Below are 15,441 nucleotides of genomic sequence, written 5' to 3'. Positions count from 1 at the left end.
ATGAGTGTCTGCGTCTGTGCTTGGTGTTGGTGGCTGCAGGTAGTCATATAAGGGCATGGGAGTGTTGGAAAAATGACTTCATTTAAGAAATATATTTTTATGTATATATAGGCACTAAGGTCGGCACTGGAGGTGTAATAAAATAGGAGTTCCACCTTCTGAGACTGTCAAACAAGAGTCAAATAAACAGCACTGAAGATAATATGTATACAACTAGGAAATCTCAGAAGGTTATGGGAGCTCAGGTGAGACACCTGAAGTACCTGGTCTGAGGTACTTTAAGTGTGCTAGGCTTCCTGATAAATACACTCCAGCCGAGAGAGTGTAAACGTTCAGGCAAGTGGACAGAGGTTCTGGAAGTCCACCTGGCTAGATCACAGTGGGGGCATGCGTCGGGCAGGAGCTTCTGGTGGTTTACTTGCTCCTGAGAGCAACTGTGAGATTTGGAGAGAGGGAACCCACTTGGGCTCCTAGAGCGCCACCTCCTGGAAAACAGCCCCACTTGGTACCATGTAGTTAGGGCCCCGTGCGTTATTAGCTGGAATAGATTTAGAGTTCCTTAGGCAGTTGGAGCAGGGCCTCGACGGCGATTCCCAGCGTTTCTGAACTGTCCAACCTGGAGGGTTCCAGGCAACCGGCCCTGTCGGGGGCGTGCCCCAGCCGGCTCGGGTGCGACCACCCCGGAAGTGACGTGATGCCCCGCTGGCCGTGCGGAAGTGGAGATGGCGGGGCTGTACGTGAAACCGGGTGAGCGCGGCGGGTGGGCTGGGGCGCTGGGTCTACCGCCGGCCCAGGCTGGGGGCGGTTACCACGCGGGGTGCGGACCCTCTGTCGCCCCCGGGCTCGCTTCACACGTCCTCTCACCTTCGCAGGCAACAAGGAGCGCGGCTGGAACGATCCGCCGCAATTCTCATACGGTCTGCAGACCCAGGCTGGCGGACCCAAGCGCACGCCGCTCACGAAGAGGGTCGCCGCTCCCCAGGATGGATCCCCCAGAGGTGCGTGGAGGCCCTGTACGCCGTTACCCGCCGAGAATGGGCGGTGCCAGGGATAAGCTTGTACCGTGGGCCTTTTTTGCTCTCTGAGGACTCCCTGAGGAGAGAGGTTGGAGCCCCAGAAAGGGGCCCAGTTCTGGCCCTTTTCCGAGCTCCTTACCTGTTGCCCGGGTAAATAATTGGTACGTTGGTCTCAAAAGAATCTCTCTGTGCTTTCGCCCTAGGTGATCTCATCCAGACCTACAGTTTTTAATATAGTTTTTAATTCCCAAATTATTTTCAAATCCTATTTCCAACCTGGATCTTTCTCAGAACCCCATCGTGGTATACCCATTTGTCTGTTCTTCCTTGTCACTTGACTGTATGATAAGCATCTCAGACTTAACGTGTTATTCATTTAATCAGTATCATCTACTGAGCACCTGCTGTGTTTGAAGGCAAACTAAAGAGCAGTGAACAAGACAAAAAGTTTTGTTTTCTTGGAGTCCACACTATCGCTTTGGAGATAGATGAAATGGTGGTTAAGGGCTTTGCAGAGAAATAAAACAGGGTGATGTGAGAGTGACTGAGTAACTAAGGTATCTGAGGGGCTGACACTTAAGCTGAAATCTCAATGATTAAAAGCTAGCCACACAAAGATCCGGTGCAAGAGTATTCAGGGCATTGGAAACAGCTACTGCAGGACCCCTGAGATAAGTTTGGCAAATTCAGAGACTGAAGGAATTATCTGATGGCTAGAGCACAGTGGCCTAGGGATAGAGATTAAGATCTGAGAAGTAGGCAGGGGGCCAGATCATAGTGGGTTTTTGTAAAACAGGATAAGGAGTTTGTATTTTAATCTACGTAAAGTGGAAGCCATTGAAAAATTTAAAGTAGGGGAGGGCGTCCTTTCCCCCTGAGCATTTCCAGTGCCAATTCAGCTCTTTTCACCCCTCTCTTAACCACACCCGTAACATTGCAGAGTTATAATATAAATCAGTTTCTTAACCTTAGCACTAATGGCATTTTGGGCCAGATAATTCTTTTTTCTGAGACTGTCCCATACATTGTAAGATGTCTCCAGCATCCTGGCCTCTACTCACTAGATATCAGTAGCACCCACCCAGTTGTGATAGCCAAAAGTGTCTCCAGACATTTGTCCTGGGGGCAAAATCTCCCCAGGTTGAGAAACACTGACTTATATCTTTAAAAAGATCTCTGTGTCTACTGTGTGGAAAACAGATTTTAGGGAAGTGGAAAGACAAATTAAGAGGCTATTTTGCTAACATAGGTAAGATGTAATGATGATTTGGAGAACGGTGGGAGTACCAGAGGTGGTAGGAATTGGATGGATATAGGATACGTTATGGAGAAAGTCAGTAGGAATGAGTAGGTATAGTAGGTGAGGTGAAAGAAGAAGCAATGTAACATACATTTTTTCACTTGAGGAACTGGATAGTGTTGTTCATTGATATGGGATAACTGGGTTTTGGTGGATGAGGAAAAAAGCAAGCTTTCTGTCTTGGCCATGTTAAATTTGGGCTGCTACTCTGGGGAGAGGTCTAGGCCAGAATTACAGAAATGTGTCACTGTCACATGGATGGTATTTGATGTCATGGGCTTGAATAAAGAGAGTGTGTGGACAGAGGCCTAAAGAGGATCCAAGACAGAGCCCTAAGGTGCTCTAGTATTTCAAGGTTGAACAGGGAAGGAATTAGCAAATGAGACTGAGAAAGAGCAAAAGAAGTAGGAAGAAAAGTAAAATTTACTCTGGGAGAGATTAAAATCTTGATTCAATCCTGATGAATGCTGCTGAGAGGTTAAATAAGATGAAGAAAAGGGACCACTTGATTTGACAAACATAGCAATCATTAGTGACCCTAACAAAAGCAGTCAGGAGTGATGAGAGCAGAAACCCAGCAGGAATGGGCTGAGGAGAGAATGTGAAAAGTAGAGAGAATAACTGTAGTCAGCTCACTGAAGAAATTCTCCTGTAAAGCAGAGATGAGAAATAGGGCAGTGCCTGAGGATGCAGCGTGAGGTAAGGGATGGTTCTGTATGCTGATGGGATGGTTTAGTAGAGAGGGAGAACTGATGGCACAGGAGAAAAGGGATAACTGCAGGAGGGAAGCCTAGAGAAGGCAAGAGAGGCGGGGATGCAGAGTACAGCTGGAGAGATGGCCTCTGATAGGAACAGGAACCTTTCATCTATTAGAGGAGGAAGGAAAGCAGCCACAGATGCAGGTGGGTTAGTAGAACTGGTGGTGAGAAGATGAAAGTGTTCCTGTTCAATGACCTTTATTTTCTCAGTGAAATATGAGGTAGGGTCAGAAGTAGAGAGACAGATGAAATGAAATAAAAGGAGAAGGAAATGAAAATAAAAGGAGAAGGTAGAAAAGTTTAGAGGAGATAAGATGTGAAAATAGTTGTTCTGAAGAGTGGAAAAATGAGGCAAAGTATATGATTTCCAGGCAATGTTGGATGCCTTTTAAAATCTGTAGCTATGAGTTTAAAGTGAGTGAGTTTAATGCACCTCGAAAATCTGAGTAGTTGAGCTGGAAGGGTAGGAGGGGTGGTTATTGTTGCTAAGAAGGCAGAGGGGGATGGGAGGCTGAGGTATTGTGGAAAAAATGGTTATTGAAGGTGAGAAGGTCAACTTGACAGACCAAATTAGATGAATTATCATCCATGTGGATGTTGATACCTAAAAGTAATTTTTGACTTTTCTCCTCCAGTTTCTCATTTTCCATAGTGATTCCACCATCCCATCATTGAAGTCAGAAACCAAGAGTCATCCTTGGCTTCTCTCTCCTCCACCCGCTGTTCCATCAAGATCTGTTGTACCTCCTCCTAAATATATCTCAGACCACTCCATTTCCCCTCATCTACTCTTTCACTCTAATCCATGCCAGCATTCTCTTTCCTGGACTATTGTTTACCTGCCCTCCTCTACCTATTCTCATCAACTTTTCACAGACCATACAGAGTGAACGTCATAAAAAACAAGTTTAGTGATATCAGTCCCTGCTTTTATAAACCTGCAGTGGCTTCCTGTTACCATTAATGGATAATGGCTCAAGACTAAATTCCTCCAAAGCCCTGCAGGGTCTGGACCTCTGCTTACCTCTCCAGTGAAAGCTCATACTACTTTCTTCAGTGTTAATCATTTCCAGCCAAACAGGCCTTGTTTCTGTTCCTTGAACATATCAGAACATTTCCCACCTCTTGGGCCCCTCCCTTACCTCTGCCGTAGTACATGGTTCCTTCAACTCTTTATGGCTGCATCTGTCTCATCCAGGTTCTTAACTTTGTGAGCACTTTTTGCTACACACTGATGTGTAGCAGCTGTACCTATATTCTTACTTAATCATCATTGCAACCCTGTGAAATAAGTACTATTCCTATAATATCCCCATTTTACAGAAGAGGAACCCAAGCTCAGAGGTTAAAGGTAATTTGCCATGTCACATAGTGTGTGAGCTGGGATAAACTTAGATATCACCTTATAAGGCCTTCCTTGAACACTCAGGCTAGGTAGGTCCCTCTACTATTCCTCTTTATCACATCATCCATTTTATTTCTTTGTACCTATTTTAGCCATGTTTGCTTGATCCTGCTTTACCTTTTCAGTCCCCACCTCAGAGACATCTCCTGGGGCCCCCCCAATGGGGCCTCCACCTCTGTCAAGTAAGGCTTCCAGACCCCCATTTGTTGGGAGTTGTCCTCCCTCCAGCATGGAGCCCACAAATTTCCCAGTTGTTGAGTCTGAGATTCTGCTGGAAGATGTACTGAGACCTTTGGAACGGGCATTGGAGGACTGCCGTAGCCACACAAAGGTAAGAGGGAAAGCTCCCATCAACAGCCAGATGCAGGTATGACTCTCAAAGGTAGACCCTCTGACCCTATGGGCAATGGCTCTTAATCCTTTCTGGGTTATGAACCCCTTCAGAATTTGCTAAGGACTTCCTAGAAAAATGAACACAGGATTTAGGAGGGTTCACAAGCCTCAGAAGAGGCTTATAAGAACAAGAATTGAATTCAGCTCCCATTAGTGACAATAACAGCCTGATTTACGTACCTCTAGGCCACTGAGAACAGACCCTGCTGATATTATGCTTAGGGAGGGGAAAAAAAACCCACCAACAACAACCCCTTTTTTTATTGATAATGTTTCCTAAGTTCTCAGGGGGCAAGGGAATCTGAGGAGTCTTAAAGGAAAGTAGCAGAAGGGCTTCCCTGATGGCGCAGTGGTTAAGAATCCGCCTGCCAATGCAGGGGACATGGGTTCGAGCCCTGGTCTGGGAAGATCCCACACGCTGCAGAGCAACTAAGCCCGTGCACCACAACTACTGAGCCTGCGCTCTAGAGCCCGTGCTCCGCAACAAGAGAAGCCACCATAATGAGAAGCCTGTGCACAGCAACGAAGACCCAATGCAGCCAAAAATAAATAAGTTTATAAAAAAAAAAAAAAAAAAAAAAAAAGAAAGTAGCAGAGTGATCTTCACCTCTTTGGTCCTTAGTTTCGTTATTTGTAAAGCAGCACTATAGAATTAATTTCTGAGCATATGAGAAACTCCAGAAATTAAAAAATTCTTGCCATACATGCATTTTTCTTGAGAGGAGATCCATAGATTTCATCAGATTCTTAGTGGGGCCTCTAATCTTTGCGTAAAGAACCATAACTCTAAGATTAGAGTGTAAAGTTCCTGGGCCAGACAAAGCAGGTGCTTCCTATGTGGTGCTCCTTTCCCTGCCCCTGTTGGGCTGGCATCACTGACTTGGAGGGGGCTTCTGTCTCTCAGAAGCAGGTATGTGATGACATCAGCCGACGCCTGGCTCTGCTGCACGAACAGTGGGCCGGAGGGAAGCTGTCAATGCCTGTAAAGAAGAGGATGGCTCTGCTGGTGCAAGGTGTGGCTGGGTCCCTTGGTATAGCCTAACTCCCTCATCCTGCCATGGTTGTCCAAGTTGGACTAGGTGCTGAGATTTTGACTGCTTGGGAGGGGAGGAGTTGCAGCTATGTTTTTTGCTCCAGGTTTCTTGCTCAGCCCCTCTCTCTCCTCAGACCTTTCAAGCCACCAGTGGGATGCAGCAGATGACATCCACCGCTCACTCATGGTTGACTATGTGACTGAGGTCAGTCAGTGGATGGTGGGAGTTAAAAGATTAATTGCGGAAAAGAGGAGTCTGTCTTCAGAGGAGGAGGCCAATGAAGAGAAATCTGTAGCCACAGCTGAGCAGAACCAGACCGTGCCAGGCATCCAACACGATCCTTAATCCTATGGGTTCCCCAGCCTCATCTCACACCATCTCTTATGCCTTGGCATGGGAGGCCTTCCCTAACTTTGCTCCCTTTTACCACTTGGGAGACTGTCTACCCCATTGGGGTGTTTGGCCTGACCCATCTCTGGGGGAAGAGGTCCCTCCTGGACCACAGGGAGGCCGCTTGTTACCCATACCGTATGCATTTCAATAAAAACATCTCAACGTGGTGGGACCTGGGTAGGAGAGATGAGCCCTTCCTATGCCAAACTGGTTCCCTCTGGTGTCCTTAACTGCCCTGCTCACTGTGCACACCTCTTTTCTTCCTCTATTAATCATGAATGGCCTTGCTAGGCGTGAGTAGATTACTGCCTGCCACTCTCCCCCAAATTAGACAGAAACATACATCCCCTGCTGGGCTGAGTAACCCTATGTTTGGATGATTTTGTTTCAGTATGGGAACAGAGGCTCAAATAGCATGGGGAGACTTTTTTCCCCTCAAAAAAAGGAGACTGACCTGTTTGCATTGCACCACCCTTGAGGTATGCAAGTGCTACAGAGATTAGAAACTAGCTGTATAAATTGAAGGTGAAAAAGACCAGATTGCTGACATATGGGATCATGATTTTTTTTTTCAGGTGACGGGGAGGGTAGAATTATGACTCTTCATCTGACTCACCAAATAAGCTTCTGCCTCTGTTTGGGTCCTAAGGTCTTCTAACGCTTTGAGGACAACAGAACCAGGTGGAAGGGGCCAGGAGGCTCATATCATGCTGTGAGAAGGGAGAGTACAGGTTTCCAGTGTTGAAATATGGTTGGTACTTACAGGTGGGAGGCAGAAAAGGTATGGGGAGAGATAAAAGAAGGCTATAGGCTGGGGCAATGCCTCTTTTCTCCTGCTTTGGAAAAGCTAAGGAGGGACTGGTAGAAAGGCCTGATTCCAGGAAGGCTGCTTCCTGGAAAGGCTGGAACAGCCCTGGGCAGGGGTCAGGCTATTGCTGTTTATGGTTTGGCAGCTCCTATGGCCTGCCCCCAAAGCCTGCCTCAGGCTCTAAGTGCTGCTGGAGGTGGGCCCGCCCAGTGGGAGTTGGGAAGGAACCTGGGACCTCTGATCCTAACCAGGTTTGCTGGGACTCTTAGCTTTATGGCTGAGATGGGAAGATCAGCATTGAGGAGAACACTGGAGCCAAGGCATTTCTTTGAATGTTTACTAAGCAGTCAGACAGTGACATTCTCCATCCCCCAGCCCCAGCCTCAGCCTGAGCCAAGGGCCAGGGGTTAGGAGGAGTGCCTACAGACCAAAGAGTAGTAGGACTAAGGGCTTGGCAAGTTGCCCATTCCTATCCCCGGTCTAGCTGCCTCAGAGTTAAGGGAGGCCCAGAACCACCATGTCACCCCCTTCTGGATTAGATGAGGCCAGCTGGCCTTTGGATACCCCAGAAAAAGGAGGTAGCAGCAGCAGCATGAGGGATTTCTCTTACTCCACACACAGGGTCATCTTCACTGGATTAGATGTCCATTTCAAACTGTGCGTCATCTGGAGAGAGAAAAGGCAGGAGGACTGGTTGCTGAGCAGGGGTCTGCAGGTTCAGCATCAGTGAAGGAGCCCCTCTCAGAATCGAACCCCCACTCTACTTAACTGGGGCATTTGGGCTCAAAGCCATTTTTAAATTTTAGGGCCTGCTTTCCTTACCAGGTATCTCTTCCTCTGTCTCCTTCTGCTCCTCGAGCCTGGAGGGTGGGGTTGTTGGAGTTGTGACCCCCAGAATCTGAGGGAGGCAGCAGGGGGGCATCTGGGCAATGGGTGAGTTCTTGCACTCCAACAGGAACTTTTGGTCGTAGATGATCCTGGTGCCTGTCAAGGGGTAGGGGCTAGGTAAGAGGCAGGAGCTTGGGTACAGAGCTGTCTGGGACCCCAGATACAGGCCTTTTAGGGACCAAGGGGTCACATCTTCCCATTATTTATTTATTTATTTATTTAATTTTCCCCATTTTTTAAAGGGCTACTGCTCTGCAGCCCGGCCAGGATCTCAGCTGACTAGCCTTCACAGCACTTAAAGTCTCCTGGGCCTACCCAAGATGTCTCTAAGCACCATAGAGCAAGTGGGGCATCCCAGCTGGTTTAGGCAGGGGCTTTTAGTTTAGGGGAGCTTCAGGTCTTGGCTCTAGGAGGAGCACCGAACTTGAAGCTCAAGTACTTCAGGAGGCTCCTGTACTGCTCTGCTGGCTCTGGAACTTCATTGCTTTGGTTCACAAGGGAGGGCCTAGCCCTCCAGCCTCAGTTGGATGAGGAAGCCAAGAGCAGATATGAAGGCTGGTGCTGCCACCTGGGCTCTGAAATCCTGCAGGGAGGAGCGGTGGTGTTCCTCCTGTGAAATACTGGGACACACTGTTCTTATCCTGACCCCTCCCAAGTCCTGTCAGGTTCAGCTCAGCCTAGAGGAATTTGGCCCCAATCATGTCCTCAAAAGGCCCTATTCTGTTCTCACCCCTCCCCTTCGCCTCCGTGGCAGGAACCCCTGAGTAGGCATGATCCCAGGCTGCTCCACCAATCAGCCAGTAGTCAAGCCAGCCACCGCAGAGACCCGAAGCTCCTGCCCCCAACTGCCAGAGTCCTGCATTTGCAGCTTTGCAAGACCCGGTTGCTTCCTGCTGAAGCCGGGGCTTCGGCTCCTGCTTCCAGGTGGCAAAGTCAGGAGGGCCGGGTGAGCAAGGAGCCCAGAACCCAGGCCATAGTGATGATTTCTGCCCAGTCACTTGCAAACTAGGCACAAGGCCGTGTTGCATCACTTTGAGAATTCAGGGAACTGGGTTTCGGCTCCAAGCACCCACCCCCGTCAAAGCTACAACAGGCAGAGGGGCCTGCAGGCAAGTCCAGGCTCGCACCTCCCCGCCCACGTCCTGCGACACGCACACGTTGGCCTGGCCGCAGATCTCCGGGGGTAGTGGAGTAGTGTGTCCCCAGCGTGGTGCTGTAGCAGTCAGGCAGCCAGTCCCTGCCCCTGGGAATCGGGCAGCTGGTGGATGTAGACATAGCACGGGCGGGACGAGCAGGAAGGCAGCGGCTGGTGCTGGTGTTGAGGACGCGGGGCGCAGCCGAGTCTGAGGCGGACTCAGTTGACCACGTGCGGCCGCAGCAACAACACCAGGACAACGACAAGCCGGGGGCGGGCCGGCCGTCAATCAACCCGATGATCCCGCCCTACCCTCGGCGGGAGGAAGCACCAAACTCGGCGAAAGTTGGAAGGAGTTCCAGGAGCCGCACCGGCCTCCAGTTCTTCCTGGCCCAAAATTGGCCAGCCTGCCTATGACTATAAGCGCTGCAGCTACTCAGCTATTTGCTATTTACTGTTTATAGCGGGTGCTGGGGACAGGTGAGGTATGGCACACGTTATTGCCATGTATTAATTCATCCATTCCTCTTAACAGTTTTGGACAGTAAAGCACTGTTATTAGCCACATTTTACAGGTGAGGATACCAAAGTACAGAGAGGTTAGGTGATGGTTCAAAGTCACGGATTTTGTAGGAGGGGGAGCTGGGATTCGTACCTGAGTGTGTCTGATTCGAGTGTGTGCCCCTAGGCACAGCTGTGTAATGCCTCCCATTAATTTCAGTACAGGGTGAAAAGTGCCTTGATGGCCTGGTGCACAGCCATCAGGGTAGGTCAGGGAGGGAGAGTGGGCTTTCTGGAAGAAGTGATACCTGGACTGATTAAAGGATGCATAAAGGTTGGAAGATAGGAGAGGCCAGTTCTTTGATCTCTCTGTCACAGCTAACCTCAGGAAACTAAGGAAGGACTGAGGGCTGGTGAGGAGGTCTTGGTCTTTAGCCCTGTGGAAAGTAAGATCAGAGAGTCTGGCCTTTAAAGAGAAGATTTTTTGATGTAGGCACAGTGATATGAAAGGAGGCAGGAGAGAGGTGGTGGTAGAGTAGGTACTAAGTCTAGTACCTGTATACACAAAAAATCTCGACCCAGTTGTCTGCTGTTTGGCTTCCTCAGAATCACTATACCCTCAGCAATGCCACCCCACCACCAATTAATTGTAGACCACCTGACTTCATGCATTTATCAGTATTACTTCAGCACTGGCTTCATCAGATTTCCCCTCAGTTCTGATTTCTTGACTCATTTTTAAAAAGACTATTTTACAAGTCATTGCTTCTCAAACTTTAATGTGCACATAAAGCACCTGGAGATTTTGTTGAAATGAGGATTCTGATACAGTAGGTGGGACTTGAAATTCTGGGTTTTTAATAAAATCCCAGGTGATGCAGACCCTTAGGTCTGCATGTCCTCAGAATCACACTTCAGGTAGCAAGGATATGTATATTTTATTGTTCCAAAAAGGTTTTTGAGCCTCTTACAAAGTGGTGTATGCCTAAATAAAGTGCCTTAGCAATGAAGTGCTGGAGGGTAAGGCTTGGGATCAGACTGTGGAGGAACCATCTATGACAACTCAACTTCTAAGCAAGGTAAGTAGTCTAGTGAGCGGAGTGGGAGATGGGGTGGAGGACGGTGAGACTGGAGGTGAAGACTCCAGCCTAGTGAAATAGGGTAGGCAAAAAGGCAGTTGCTGGAGGATGGAGAGAAGTGGAGGGTATCCAGATACACAGAGGAGGAAGGGTAAGGTGACTGATTTAAGGGTGGGGTGGGAGAGGAGATAAGCTAGGATAATTCCCAATCTTCTGACTTGAGAGTCTTGGTAGCTAGTAGTACCACCTAATATAATAGGGAAAACAAGGGGAGAGGCATATCTTATATTGGGGAATATATAATGTGTATGGAATGTTCAGATGGAGAAGCACAATAAGAAGCCAGAGGGCTTCCCTGGTGGCGCAGTGGTTGAGAATCCGCCTGCCGATGCAGGGGACACGGGTTCGTGCCCCGGTCCGGGAAGATCCCACATGCCGCAGAGCGGCTGGGCCCGTGAGCCATGGCCGCTGAGCCTGCACGTCCGGAGCCTGCGCTCTGCAATGGGAGAGGCCACAACAGTGAGAGGCCTGCGTACCACAAAAAAAAAAAAAAAAAAAAAAAAAGAAGCCAGATATACAGGTCTGAAGCTACAAAGGGAGAACTCTGGGCAAGTGATTTAGATTTGCATGGAGTAAAATCAAAGAGTGTGGGATGAGATTACCTGGGGAGAAGATACACCAAAAGAGGAGACCTGAGCATATCAACATTTACTTAAGGGGTAGTGGAGGAAGAGGATTTCACCGAAGGAGACTGAGAAAGACCAGTGAGAGTAAGAGAACTAGAAGTGTCAAAGGTTTTCAAGAAGGATCAGTGTGGAAGTGATCCTTCTATTAATCTCTATTATAAAACAACAGCAGCAGTTACAGACTTATAGCAGTCTTACTACTATAAGAGTACTACTAGAAGCTTACTTTTCTTGAGACACTGTGTGCTATAAGGGCTGGGGAACTAGAGAATATGTAGTTTGTTTTAGAGAGAAAACCAGATTCATCATCCATTCAACCAGGATGAAGGACCAAGAGTTTAAATCAGAGATTTTTCAACACTGATTGCCCATTAGAGTATAGAAGCTTCCAAAAAAGAAAAAACAAAACAAAAACTTACACTCAGGTCCCAACCCCAGAGATCTGATTAAACCTGTAGGGGAATACCAGGTCTCTGCCACCAGGCAAATTACTATGAACTCACGTCAGTACCATTAAGATAAAACAGGAAGAGGTGAAAAGTAATCACAAAATAGGTTTGCAATCTGATCATTAGATTCACGATCTTGTTTTCCAAATTAGGTCTTCAAGCCCAAGCTCCTGCCCTTTTTTTGGAGGTGGTCTTGACACACTCAAGTTTCTCTCACCCATTTCCTACAGGAGAGAGTGAAGGTAAAGTAACCTGTCAAATAACATTGACACATGGTGACACATCTTTGAGGAATAGAAAATGCAGCATTATCAGAGTCCCTCACCCCAGGACAGGGTCCACTGGGAAGATGTCACAACCATCCACACTTCTTAGTAGAAGAGCTCTAGGGCTAGTTAGAGAACAAGATGTTCAGAAGCTGTTTTCCTACAGTTTGTTTGCCTCTTCCTGGGTTTACAATATGGTACAAAGGTCTTAAACAGTGGTACAGAACCATGTATACTAAGTACTCCTCTATTTGGCTCGAAACTCTAATATGACCAGCCTTTCCCCTTCTAAAAGCTACCTCAAACTAAGGATGGTACCCTCCTCCTGTACTAACTTTGATGTTGGAAAGAGGACTTGGCCATTCCATCTTACAGATTCTGGCCAAGTCCTGAGATTTCTTACCTCTGGTTAGGAGAGGCCACCATTGGCTGTCCAACTCTCTTCTTCGGTCTCGTTAGCTGAGGTGATGAGATTTCCCCTTTGAGAGCAGGGACTGAAGGAAGCAGACTGGCCTATAAAAGGGCAAGTCAGCACACTGTAGCCACAATAGGTTTAAAGGGTCTTAAAAACATCAAGAATTTTATTGGTGGTGGTATTTTATTACAATGAACACTACTTGAAATAAGTGGGTCCAGAAACCTTGATGATACAGTTTTATTCCTTGAATGAGCTGTTATTCTCATAGGGCTTGATCTATGCCTCAGCAGGATGTTTCTTTTCTTTTCTTTTCCTTTTTTTTTTTTTTCAGCAGGATGTTTCTTAATGACTTGAGGGCTCACTATGGGTATGCAAGGTTTTCTTCTGCCTCCACTAAATTCCCAAAATCAATAATGGCTCTCACAACAGCAGACTTTTGATTCCATGTAAGAACAAATGGTAGGGGCCCTCAAATCTCAGCAACGTATTGGCTTCTAGTAGTCCCATACCATACATTCTCATTCACAAGACAAGAGAATCTGTTAGAACTAGGAGACCCTTTAGAGTTCATTTACATTGTTTCATTTACAGATGATGAATGTGAAACCCAGAGGTGAGAAATGATTTGCCTATGGTCATACAGCTTAAAGTGGCAGAAATGAAAACAGAATTTAGGTTTCTGACTCTTGTTCCATTCTACCCATTCTGCCTCCCCACAAATCCCTTGTATATTCTGAAAGTAATTAAGTTCTTACCTGAGCTAGGTTTAATCCAAGGTTCAGGTTGGTAAAATAGCAGTAAAGTAATGCCAGGGAGAGGCAAGACAGAGGAAGAGATTAGCAGTCAAAATGGAGTGGGGAGTAGGTTACTGGGATTCAAATAGAAAGAAAAGAAGGCAGTGGTGGTAAGAGGGGAGGAAGTAGGGTATCCTAAATAACTGCTACAAACTGCACAGCTCCTGTTTTTTCCTAATCCTTCTAGGGGTTTCTCATAATTGTGTCCGCTTCTTATGGGTTCTAGTTCCTGATCTGAGATAAAATTCTCATTCTGTTGTCCTCAAGGTGTAGAAGATATTGGAAGAGCTCTTCCAATAATTCAAGTGTACTTTAAATAGTTAAGATAGAACAAAACTCACTTTTTGTCCCACTGAATAATTTACTTAATATTATCTCTCTCTAGTATATGTTTCATCAAGAGAAGTTTCATTCATTTCACTAATATTAGGTGATTTTTTTGGTTGTTATTAGTGATAAGTGGAAACAGCAAGATATGTAGGTGATCCCAGGGGTCCTTTGTCCCCCTCAAGGGGGTCTCTTGAGACTACTTGATGTGGTTATTAAGCATTACAAAGGCAGTAGCTTAGACACCAGTGATATAAGAAATAAGCTTACAGAAGCACTCTCAAATGTAAAATGATATGGAAGACAGAACAACCAGGTATGTCTAACACAGAACAAACATGGTGTGTCTCATCTAGTGGCAGCTCTAGGAGCAAGGCAGAGAAGATTGAGAACTTCTTTTGGGAGGAGAGTAGAAAAGTGCTTCTGGTATGGTTCTGCCCCTAGTTATTATTTTTCTGTGCATCCTTTGCCTTAATGTGTGTTTTGCCTCCTCTATCACCTCAAACATTTTGTTTTCTTTTTTAGCTCACTTTTATCTAAGACCAGGTAATTCAACCATATTAAAACATGAACAGTCAAGCTGATGACTGTTCTTTTCATTGAGCTAGTTTTTTCTTCTCTATTGCATCAGATTCTTGGCATAGCCTATAGTTTGGCCAAAGCAATCCATTCCAGTGTTCATGAGTTTAGCTTGTTGACCATACTGGCTCTTCATGGAACTAAGCCCAGAGTTAGTCACATATTTATAAACATTATTCAGCTGATTCAACAATACAACAGAATTAAAGGAGTCACCCCCATCCCCTCCTATGTCCCAACCCAAATAAAACTTAAACATCTATAACCAATATAATCTTTAGATAAAAAAGTCAGGAAGCACAAAAGGAATCTGAAGGATGATTTGGGTGTCCCTAAGTTTTTTGTGTCATCTGACTGAAATCCTGTTGTTCTTATTGACATACTCATGATCCACAAAGAGCTAAACCTTTTAATGGCCTATCTGCTAAAGTCAGATAAGACACACTGCAGGGGCTTGAAACTTCTCACTTTTAAAATGATACGGAAGAGAACAAAAGAACAAGGAATGTTTAACACAGAATAAGTATACAACTAGTCTTAAAAGTGCTTTTTCAAGGCAGTCTAAGAATGGACTCTAAAGTATAAAATGTGAGAAGCCTATCACAAATATAGTATTAACAACCTGGTTCAGTATGATTGTGGATTGGGTAGTACTTGCATGACCACTGAAAGGATCACACCCCACTTCTAAACACTGTTCATCTTTTTATTGAATATTCTGGTAAATATTTCACATTAATACAGGCCACATTAAGTAGAGCCACTATATGACAAGAAATTTACTCAACCTTTTCATTTTAAGTATGTAAACAATTGTACATGTATTTACCACCCTAAAAGGTTGAAACATGTAATCATCTAATTCTCTTCTGCATACAAGTCGCATTCAGTATGTTTAGCCCAAAGCACTAATTTCAAAATGGCTAAACTAACCAGAGAACATAATCAGATGGATAGGAAATCACTTTGTTCATATACAATGGGCAATCAAATTTCCATTGCTAAAGCCTCAGAGAATATTTCTTAGGCACATTAAAAAAAATCCCCAGGGTTCTTCCAAGGTCAAAAGTTTCTCAAACAAGGCTAAAGAGTAAGACCTTCTAACTTAGTTGACATATTTGAGATGCATGTTTCCAATATGAGGTGCCCACGTGCCAGGCCAAATCTGAAAAGGGGGAGGAAAAATTGGAATTTCTAATTAGGAATCTTTAG

General features: G+C 46.0%; 2 protein-coding genes across 21 annotated transcripts in view; one reads left to right on the top strand and one right to left on the bottom strand.

Moving 5' to 3' along the window:
- The first annotated feature begins 656 nt into the window (after nucleotides 1-656).
- SRA1 (steroid receptor RNA activator 1) lies at nucleotides 657-6,471 on the top strand. Its single transcript, XM_059061326.2, has 5 exons — nucleotides 657-747; nucleotides 873-998; nucleotides 4,605-4,810; nucleotides 5,777-5,885; nucleotides 6,040-6,471. Exons 1-5 carry the CDS (start codon nucleotides 723-725, stop codon nucleotides 6,249-6,251), a joined length of 678 nt encoding a protein of 225 aa, XP_058917309.1. The 5' UTR covers nucleotides 657-722; the 3' UTR covers nucleotides 6,252-6,471.
- Nucleotides 6,472-6,994: 523 nt separating this feature from the next.
- Nucleotides 6,995-15,441, bottom strand: part of ANKHD1 (ankyrin repeat and KH domain containing 1) — a 122,066-nt gene continuing 113,619 nt past the window's right edge. For 10 of the 20 annotated variants that reach the window (XM_059061221.2, XM_059061222.2, XM_067031766.1 and 7 more), the window contains one exon: nucleotides 12,866-15,394. In XM_059061221.2, the coding sequence (XP_058917204.1) occupies nucleotides 15,335-15,394 (60 nt within the window). In that variant the 3' untranslated portion in view covers nucleotides 12,866-15,334. Of the gene's footprint in view, nucleotides 7,010-7,430; nucleotides 7,774-7,929; nucleotides 8,092-12,016; nucleotides 12,070-12,514; nucleotides 12,625-12,865; nucleotides 15,395-15,441 lie in introns of those variants that run through there. The other 10 variants (XM_059061218.2, XM_059061219.2, XM_059061224.2 and 7 more) reach the window with 4 other exon arrangements.

Source organism: Kogia breviceps, chromosome 4, assembly GCF_026419965.1.
Source record: "Kogia breviceps isolate mKogBre1 chromosome 4, mKogBre1 haplotype 1, whole genome shotgun sequence".
In the NCBI taxonomy this organism is placed as follows: Eukaryota; Metazoa; Chordata; class Mammalia; order Artiodactyla; family Physeteridae; genus Kogia; species Kogia breviceps.
This window is presented reverse-complemented; position numbering and strand designations above follow the sequence as displayed.

What these genes read in the sequence shown, in the direction of transcription:
- SRA1 (XM_059061326.2), top strand. Translation starts at nt 723, where the DNA reads ATGGCGGGGCTGTACGTGAAACCGG. An exon ending in ACTGCCGTAGCCACACAAAG is followed by an intron (nt 4,811 to 5,776) that starts GTAAGAGGGAAA and finishes TCTGTCTCTCAG; the next exon opens with AAGCAGGTATGTGATGACAT. An exon ending in GATGGCTCTGCTGGTGCAAG is followed by an intron (nt 5,886 to 6,039) that starts GTGTGGCTGGGT and finishes CTCTCTCCTCAG; the next exon opens with ACCTTTCAAGCCACCAGTGG.